Source organism: Tupaia chinensis, unplaced genomic scaffold (assembly GCF_000334495.1).
Source record: "Tupaia chinensis unplaced genomic scaffold, TupChi_1.0 Scaffold000140_1, whole genome shotgun sequence".
Classification (NCBI taxonomy): domain Eukaryota; kingdom Metazoa; phylum Chordata; class Mammalia; order Scandentia; family Tupaiidae; genus Tupaia; species Tupaia belangeri.
In genome coordinates, this window is record NW_006159610.1 from 7,692,569 (window position 1) to 7,702,773 (window position 10,205).

At 39.3% G+C, this 10,205-nt stretch overlaps 1 protein-coding gene across 2 annotated transcripts in view; it reads right to left on the reverse strand.

Moving 5' to 3' along the window:
- The window catches only part of KDM7A (lysine demethylase 7A), a gene marked incomplete at its 5' end in the record, with an annotated part of 54,475 nt that overhangs the window by 40,004 nt on the left and 4,266 nt on the right, over positions 1-10,205 (reverse strand). For both annotated transcript variants that reach the window (XM_014586490.2, XM_006145042.3), the window contains 4 exon segments: positions 809-995; positions 1,328-1,469; positions 3,278-3,438; positions 7,444-7,561. In XM_014586490.2, coding sequence (XP_014441976.1) covers positions 809-995; positions 1,328-1,469; positions 3,278-3,438; positions 7,444-7,561 — 608 coding nt within the window.

The following is a 10,205-nucleotide window of genomic DNA, read 5'->3' on the forward strand; positions in this document are numbered from 1 at the left end:
GTACTTTCATGTGCATTCCTGGCATATTCAATTAACTGTCCTAACTCAACCTTAAGGTTAGCAGCAGTTATTAGTATAATTTTCCTCCTTAGGTACTTGATTCAGAGATTAATGGATGATTGACTAGTAGGAAGAGGGAACAAAAACAGACAAACGGTTAAAAGAAAACAACTTAAAAGGCAGGGTGATAACAAAAAGAAATCTAAAGAGAAATAAAGAACTCATCGCTCTTCCACTACTTGGGATTAAAAAAAAAATCATAATATCTAAAAGCCAAGTGATAGATTCTATTTTAAAAAGTAAAAAAACTGCCCCCTTTTGCTGCCTGCCTGTCTTGCCACCTCAATGAAATCACTGTCATTTACAGCAAATAAATGTACCACTGGAAAAATATGGTTATATGTTTTTGCCAATAAGAGAACAAAGAATTACCCTAATCTTTTTTTTTCAAGAATTATTTTATTGAACTTTATTTTATTTATTTGTTTTAACTTGGCCAGAGAGAGAAAGAAAGAGAGAGAGGGAAAATGAGAAAGTAAGCAGCTGGGGTCCAGGACTCAAACCATGGTCCGCCATGTGGGAGTCCAGCACCCTTAACCACCAAGCCACCTGATGTCCCCATTAAAGAAGTATTTCTTTTCTTTTCTTTCTTTATTTATTTTAATTTGACCAGAGTGAGTCAGAGAGAAAGAGAGAAAGTGAGAAAGCAAGCCGCCACGTCCGTGACTTGAACCACAGTCAGCCATGTGGGAGTCTAGTGCCTTTAGCCACCATGCCACCTGTCAGCCCCGAGTTACCCCAATCTTACCCAGAGGACATGGTACCAGACTGAAGTTCCCCCGAAGTCAATGTGGAAATCTGTATAGCTGTCTTGCACTCCCATTAAACAGTATTTCTGAACAAATGGCTTGGGAAAGACTGAATCATCTGGCCAATAATTTTCTACCCAGGAAAGTTTTCTGGCTATATCAGGAACCTCCACCAATTCAGACATCCTTTAAAAATAAACACACACACATACACACACACGCACACACACACACACACACACATAAAGCAAATTAAAACGGGTTAAAACTGCTTCACCCATCTCAACCCAAACTGAGTAATAATCTGGAACTCAAAGCTAGCAACACTTACAGTTTAGAACACGTTTTACATCTTACTTCTAAACACACGTTGAGTGTGCCAAAGCAAAACGTACATCATTGCTACCACTGGACAATTTTAGAAGCTAAAATTATGTTCCTTACTACAATAAATTTATCATTACACTATATTTAGCTAACACTCAAAATGCTAAACCGAAATGTCCAGAACTACTCACTTTGTATCTGAAAATTCAAGGCTGATCACATTTAACACTTTTGGTCTGTTAGGATTCATGAAGTATTTAACATAATTGTGAAGTGTCATTTTGCTGTCTGCCTGCCTTGCCACATCAATGACATCTATCACTTTGTCACCACCTGCAGAGAAAAAGTATAGTCTTATTATTGGGCTTAAGAGTTCCATCAATAGATGCCTAAACAAGAATATTTTAAAGACCATATTGATTCAATATGATAATGAAGCCAACTGTAGAACTGCATAGCCTAGACAAAGGCTCTTCCTATACTCCTCAGTACATCCGGGCCTTTTAGAAAAAAAGGACAGTTTTTGAAGGAAAGAGTAAAGCAAAATGATAGAGCTACATAACTAACACTGAGTATGAAAATTGACACGGTTTACTGAGCTTTCTATTTACTAATATTTTTTACACACCGCTCATAACAAAAAATACACTTTACTGATATGCAGAAATTGTATGACTCTTTCAGGCTTCCAGTTTCCTTGTGCATAAAATGAGGACTCTTTCTTCACCCTTTTACTTTCATAAAACAACCTAAGAGTCCATCATTTTGAAAAACAGAGTTAGTGAGTAAGTTGACCAGGACAATTTCTTTTCTTCTGATAGTGTCTTCTCCTTTTTTTTCCCCTCAAGAAAAAAGTCAGTGGTCAGGCAGTAAACACCAGTTCCTATTTGGCCTGTGTGTGAATGCCTTAGTTCTGACTGGGACTGATCTATAGTTTTTCTGTAACACCAGGAGGAGACGCTAGCACACCACTGCACTGCCATCAGGGGAGCATGAGGAGTTTCACAACGGACCACAGGGTAAGGTGGGACTCCAAAGAGGGCAATACTTACCCAACCTTAAACTAAAACAAGTGCTATTTTCTTACTTTAATGTAACTTCATAAGAGAGCACTGCCTCTTAGACGTCTTTATTCTGTCTTCAGGCGGTAACACGATTCTGTTACTAGAATTTAACTGAGGTGCTCTGCAGCACTAAAAGGTCAGCTATCAAGCACTTAGAACATTCTCCTCCACCTCTATTACACTAGTCATTTTTCATATAGGGCTATCTGTGCAAAAGGGTTTAGGTTCAACCTCAGCCTCATCCCCTAAGTTACCGAAAATTCTAATTCAGCTAAATATGAAGTCATGATATTTCATTAAATTTCCTCAGTAAAACCATTATCAATGAAGGTGTAGACTATTAGTTATTCCATGTCGAGAAGATAACGGTAGATATGGGACCTGATCCCCAAATAATCTCTATTTACTGTTGTTCCGCAATGACTTGTGTATCTAGTCAGCTTTATCTATAAATACTATAATGAGAGTAAGTGAATGACTGAAAGTGTCAACAATATGGCAACGGTAGCGGGTTTCCCCCTTGCTTCTTCCGCCTTTCTGGGCCTCAAAGTTACAAATCAAGTACAAGTGGCTTCATGGCAATATTCACCAAGTTGTTAATAGAAAAAAGGGTCTGAAAATGACCTAATGTTACAGCCCTTCCCCTGAGCAGCAGTAGGTCACGAAGCAGGTTGCAGAGGACTGATTATGCAGTTGCTGTCTGGACTCCAGGAATTTTGGAACTGTATTCTACAGAGGCCTAGACTCAGCCCAGTTTCCCCATGTCGTCTCAGTTTCTGTCGCTGCCTTTTGTAATGGCTTTCCCCACCTGAGTACCAGAAAAGTCCATGGTATCAAAGAAAGCAGCAGGATGAGGCTGAGTAAATAACAGGTAAAAGGTTCATCCTGTTTTCCTGATAGCTGAAGGTCTGCTGAGAAAACAATGGTCTTTAACATACGCGATACTGAGTTTCAGCTTCCTGATCCAAGAAACTGACTAATTTAACTTTTCTTCATTCACCTTTTAGTGTGATTAGGATGTTGTTATTTGTATATTTACCATGCTTCCCCGGGTACTTAAAGAAATCAAGTTCGTACCTACATAACGTTCCACATCCGTCACAGAAAAGGTGGGTGGAGGGAGCCTGAGTCCGAGGTCATCTAATCTGGGAACCATAATGGGGACATCGAATCCGTGTTTCTCCAGGTATCTCTGTGTCAGCTGGCTGCCATGCATCTTCACAATGACTTCATCGGCACTAAGGACAAACACAGTAAAAGGTCGCTTTGTTTGTAAGTTGTTTAAAAAAATAACTGTGATAATGGGTTAGTTCATATACCATAGATCAGTGGTTCTCAACCTATTTCTAGTGCTCCTTTTTTTAGCAACAGGGTCTCACCATGTTGCCCAAGTTGGCCTTGAACTCATGATCCTCTGCCTCAGCTTCCCAAGTAACCAGGACTACAGGTGTGTGCTACTGTGCCTGGTTTAATTCCTTTTAATAACAAATGTTTAAAGCCCCTTCTCCCATCCTAAAGTAAAAATCATAGATAATATAATCTACTCAATTCAATACAAATAATTAGAAAAAATATATAAAATGCTCTATGTATAAAAAGAAAAAATGGGCCCAGCCAATGTGGGGCAGTGGTAACCCTAGCCCCAGGGCTGCCACATGACGACCACAATTCAGATCCTAGGTAGTCTGAAAAACGTGCTAGGCAGGCTGGCACCCAGGATCCTGAGGAGCTGGAGGGCTGGCAGGAGATCATGGTGTGAGGAGACCCTCTCGAGGGTGCTTGCTTTCCACCCAGCCCCTCTGTCTCCCCTGCACATATATGGGCTTTCTATCATAAAAATAGGGGGAAAAGAGCACGAGACAGAAACAAACTACTTTATGATAAAATACACATTTCAATACGTAATTGTTCTGGCTAGAAGGTGTAATAAATTAATAAGATGCTTAAAACTAATTGTAATAAATGTCTGAATTTCACAGCAGTAAAAAAATTAGAAGCTATTCAACATAAGCTTTGTAAGAAACTAGAAAAGCAAAAAGTCAAGTATATATTAGAATAAAAACTAGTGTTAGGGAAAGTAAAAACAGATCAGATTTTATCTGACTACAAATTCTACACCAACATCAGTTAAACACTTCAAGGTCTGCAGGACATAGACAGCTAGCTGCTGCACTACATGCTGTGTGGGGAGGGATTGCCATCCCTGGTCCACTGAGACCAGTGCCCCACTGATAACCACTGACTTAAACCATCTCTGATACCAAGTATTTAATACATTTTAATAGTAAGTGGTCACTTTAAGCCAGCATAAAGAGTTGGACTTCCAGCTGCCCTCTCTGATGATCAACGCGTCATAGGCACTGCACTCAAGCATGATTTGTCTCTCGTCATTCCCCTCTATCCAACCATAAACCCAAAGAACTCCAGATCACTTTAATAAGGTATTCTAGATCTTAACTCCCAACTGCTCACAAGATGCAGCTGCTGAACTGTCAAAATTAAGGGTAACACTTGCTTTAAAGGTTAAAACATAATAGTTTCCATTGTATTATACAATCAGATCTTAACTGTTTGATGTTATCTGCAGCCTAAAGGGCAAGAAAAAGACAGGAGAAAGGGACATCCAAGTTTTCTAGGGCTCTAACCCTCCTATCCTCTTGTTAAGGCAAGGTCGGTCTGAGGCCTCAGAAACGAAGTCAGACCTTGTCGAGGCTGTCCTGTACGCGGGCAGCTTGGGGCTCCTTCATCTTACTCTTCTACTACGCTGGGCTCTATACCCATTCTAGCTTTTACAAAGAATAGTCACAATTGTCCCTACTTCTCCCAACCTCTGAGGATTACACCCCAATTTTGGAAAAAAATTTGTATTGCTGATATATATTGATCTCATATGTTTGATATTTTGCATAGTCTGTTGATCAAAAATATATAGGTATAAATGCTGAAAATAGAGACACAAAATTTTAAAGAGAAAAAAATTGAAAACAAACTAACATACATCACATATAAATGGTTAAGCAAATACTGATATATACAGTCTTGCATACTACACAGTACTCAGGGAGTGAGGTAAACCTATGCATACATAGAGAAGGATATCTATGAAATATAATGCAGTAAGAAAGACAAGTCCCAAAACTATGCATAATATAAACTCATTTTATTTATTTATTTATTAGAGAGGCTTTTGCTATAAGGTGCGTGTGCTCACCAGAAAGAAAAAGAGAGACAGAAAGTGAGAAATCAGCCCCAAGGAGACATGCACACACCACAATCCCTTCTCCTCCATTCTCCTCTCAGGATCTTGGGTGCGCACACACATGTGCCTGGTGTGAGTTTAAGCCACCAGGTCTGGGACTTGAACCATGGTCGACCACATGGGAGTCCAGTGACATAGCCATTATGCTAACTGCTGGTCCCAACCCATTTTATTTTTTTAATTATATGAATACATCCATACATTTATATGTGTGTGTATATGTACGCATGTGTATATACACACACACACACACACACACACATATATATATATGCTTTCAATGTTAGTGTTTATGCAGAAAAAGGTCTTAATACTTATATGAAGTTTTAAAACAGTAGAGGGGGAAGATAACCCATTCACTTTATTTTATACACTGCGGTGTTGATCATATCAAGTATGTATAAATTGGGGATTACCGTTACTCCACAATGGTTTTAAGGGATATAAAAGTTTGTGAAATTTAGGACTCCCACATGGCCAACCAAGGTGTGAGTTCCAGACCTGGCAGCTTCCTTTCTCACTTTCTTTCTGCCTCTGTCTCTCTCTCTCTCTTGTGACCATGCAAGCCCTATATCAAATTAAAACTTAATAAAAATAAATAAAATTAAGTTAATCTTTAAACAAATAGAGATCCTTAATTAATGGTAATCATAGTTCAGGTGTTTGTGATCACTTTATGACCTGTTCTCATCGTGCTCACTGTGACAAAACAAACAAAACAAAGCACATATGATTCCTAAGCTGATGTTTTGTCAGTGCTTGCTGGGAAGAGACAGAATCTCCTTTCGGGATTCTGGGCACACACTCACATGTGTCCAGTGTGTTTTTCTAGTCTGCAGTTCCAGAATTCAGATCATACAGCCGGCCATGGGGGATCTAGCCGCCTTCACCACCATGCTACTGCCGGCCCTAGGTCAGGGCTTTTAATGCTGTCTTTTGAGCCACAAGCCTATTGGGAAAATGAAAGCTATGGCTCCTCTCTCCGAAAAATGCATGCTCACACCCTAACACTAAATTGTACATATAGTTTTAGGAAGTTCAAAAACTTCTCTGAGGTCCACCAATAGACCTAGACTGAAAACTCTAGGCATAGACACCGAACAAATCAAGCGTTATCCAATAAAAAGAAAACCCACAAGCAAACATTTCTCCTATGATTTGAAACTGGTAAAGAAGAATATCTGAAAACAGGGCATTTAGCACCACAAAAATTATGAGAAAACACATATGTTTTCCTTCTGTCTCTCGGCCAACTGAGGGAGCTAACAATAGACGCTTATCATTGTTTCTGGGGTAAAGGGGTAGACAGCCATCCTGAAGACTGAGGACAGCAGGGTTTTATCATTTCAGGACCTGAAGTAATTCTGTAATAGCCCGCATGTGATACTGTGATTCAAATTTAAATTGTGCTTCCCCTTTAACAAGCCTGGGTATGACCTTGAGTAAAAAGCCTATTAAGTGTTATCAGTTTAAATAGGTGTCAGGCAGTGAGTAGGAAATGATCTAAATTAGCATGATTAAATGCTTTATTATGCTTTTGACTCTCTTTGCAATACAGACAACTCAAATACGTTCCACTATTTTTTTCAAAATCAAAAAGCGCAATCTCGCTGCTGCCACAGGCCTGGCAGCGGCTGTGTGTGAGTATGGTAGACCTAGGGTAGAAACAGATAGGAAAACATGAGGAAAAAAAATCAGAGTCAGGAAACAGGAAAACCGAGGGAGGCAGAAGAAACAGAGGAGAAGCAGAAGCATATCATAAGAACTAAGCACTGAGTACAAACACCTCGGATTCCTGCTTGTCAAACTGTGTGGGCTGGGGACCACAGCCAAGCACTCTACTGGTGACCCAGGACGCACACATATACGACATTTCTACGGCATGATGCCTGTAACAGAGTTACTTACAAATGTATAATGCATAGCTTTAAATAATGTCGGACCAAGTTCTTAAAATTTTCTTTGATTAGAATAAGCTTCATACCTTGGGAAGACTCGAGAACGTAATTCCTTAACAAAAGTCCTAGTTCCAGCTTGTACTGGTTTGGAACCATCATCGATTTCTGTGTAGTCGTGCCTGTGCCAGTTTCTCCTCTTTTTCACTGGATTTTTAAGAGATAAAAAAAAAGAGTTTTTTTTTTCATAGCTGATGATACCATGTGCTAATTATTATATTCTACATAATCAGAAATAACAATTACAAAGAGAATGAAAACACTCTGATTTTTAATGCATTTCCAGGCTGCAGAAGTAAATTTTACTTAATGTAATACTGTAATTACAGGCAATTAACTGTGGGTTTTTAAACCTACTCATTTTATTTCAAAATAATTTTAAAATTAAACCAAGAAACTTACAAGAGCAGATGGAGCTTTTATAATATACACATTTACACATAGTGTAACATTTCCAAATTACTTCAAATTATGATTCTTCACTAAAACATTAAGTCATAATATGATTATCCATATCATCCAACTCATCCTCTCAGGTTAGGGCTCTTATCCCGTGTCAGAAATTCACAGCAATCAAAATCAGGAGACTCAGATCCAGTCCCTAGTTCAGCACTAACTTGCTCTCCAACTGGAGCAAGTTACTTCACACCCCTGAATCCAGGTTCCTTGAGGCGGCAGAAGGGGGTGGGTCACAGTGCACATGTTCAAGCTGTGTGGAAGACACCTTAACAAAGCGGGGAGGTGGGGAAAAGGCGGAGGGAGGACTCTGGACCTCCTTTCCGCCTTCCACCAGCTAGGCACCCGCGATAGCTCTCTGTGTGGTACCAATGTAAGATTTCAGTTTTGAATCTTTTTTTTAAAAAAAGCTTAAAACTCACTCTTAAGCCTTCACGATTCTGGAAAACTTAGCTGATGTCTACAACTTACCTAGAAGTGCATGTAAAATGTTAATACAGGTTGAGCATCCCTAATCAGAAAATGTGAAATCTGAAATGCTACAAAATCCAAAACCTCTGAGCGCGGACATGATACTGTAAGTTGAAAATTCCATGCTGGCCCCTCAACTGACAGATCACAGTCAAAACATTGCAATACAAAAATATCGTATTATATTATCTTCGGGCTACCTATATAAAGTATATATGAGACATAAATGAATTTCATGTTTAGACTCAAATCTCATTCCCAAGATACTTTATATATACGTGTTTGTGTATATATATATTTTCACACACAGACATATGCAATATATGTCTCTCTATATATACATACATATACATGCATGTATGCATGTACACACAAATATATATGCAAATCCAAAATAAACAACAACAACAAAAAAACATCTGGAATTTTTTAAAACGCTTCTGGTCAAAACATTTTTGGAGGGACCAGCAGTTAGCGTAATGGCTATGTCACTGGACTCCCACGTAGTCGACCGCGGTTTGCATCCCAGACCTGGTGGCTTAAAACTCACACGGGGCTTGTGTGCGTGTGTGCCCAAGATCCCGAGAGAATGGAGGAGAAGGGATTGTGGCATGGCCATCCCCCCTGGAGGGTGATTTCTCGCTTTCTGTCTCTCTCTGTCTGTCTGGCGAGCGCACATGCCCTATAGCGAAAAACCTCTCAAAAAACAAAAACAAAAACAAAAAAACAATTATGGATAAGGGATACCCAACGTGTAGCAAAATCTAGGAAGTGGAAGTGCTCACTGTAAAGTTCTTTCAACTTTTCCTTATGTCTGAATATTTTCATAATGAAAGTTCAATGGGGGAACAACTCTGTGATTCCAAGTTATTTTAAACCTACACTTTACAAAGATCATGATGATACTAAAGCCACACTAAACCTTGATAGGAAAGGAAATCAAGCTCATTCCTCTCTAGGAGTCTAAAACAAGATTCCCAAGTACCTTTGGGCAGCCAGATCTTCAATACAGAAGATAGTAAATCTCATTTTGAAAAAAATCTCGTGAGTGGAGTCAGCAAGTGTCATGGTAGTTAAGATGCATGGTTCAAGTCCCAGACCCAGCAGTGTAAAAATCACACTGGGCAGGTATGTGTGCACACCCAAGATCCCAAGAGGAATCCCAAGAGGAGAAGAGAAGAGAAGGGACAGCCACACGGTCATGCCCTGTGGGGAGGTGGTTTCTCATTTTTCCTCTGTCTCTCTCCAGCAAGCATACATGCCATACGGCAAAAACCAAAAGTAAAACTAAAACAAACAAAAAAAGACATGAGAAAAATTTAGAATCACAAGGTAACTTTCCTAAGAAATCCCATTAGGCATCATTTGTTTGTTTGTTTGTTTAAAAATCACTCCTAAAATTCAAGGATATTTCATTCCAGTTTTTTTCCATATATATATATATAAAATCTCCATTTTATCTTCAACTGAGATCACAATGTTTATCCTGCTTACCATTCTTATTATATCATGAACATTTTCTCCTTATTAAATATGCAAAAGCAACTTAAAGACAGCCTTTAGAATTTTAAAATGTAGATGTACCATATAAAAATAGTTCTTGATTTTTTTTCTTCTTTTTCATTTTTATAGTTTGCTATAAGGCACATGTGCTTGTCAGAAAGAGCTAGAGAAAGAGTAAAGTGGTGGGACCAGCAGTTGGCGTAATGGCTATGTTGCTGGACTCCCATGTAGTCGACCGTAGTTCGAGTCCCGGACCCTGTGGCTTAAACTCACGTCAGGCGCATGTGCGTGCTTGCCCAAGATCCCAAGAGGAGAATGGAGGAGAAGGGACTGCAGCGTGGTCATTCCCCCTGGGGGGGGG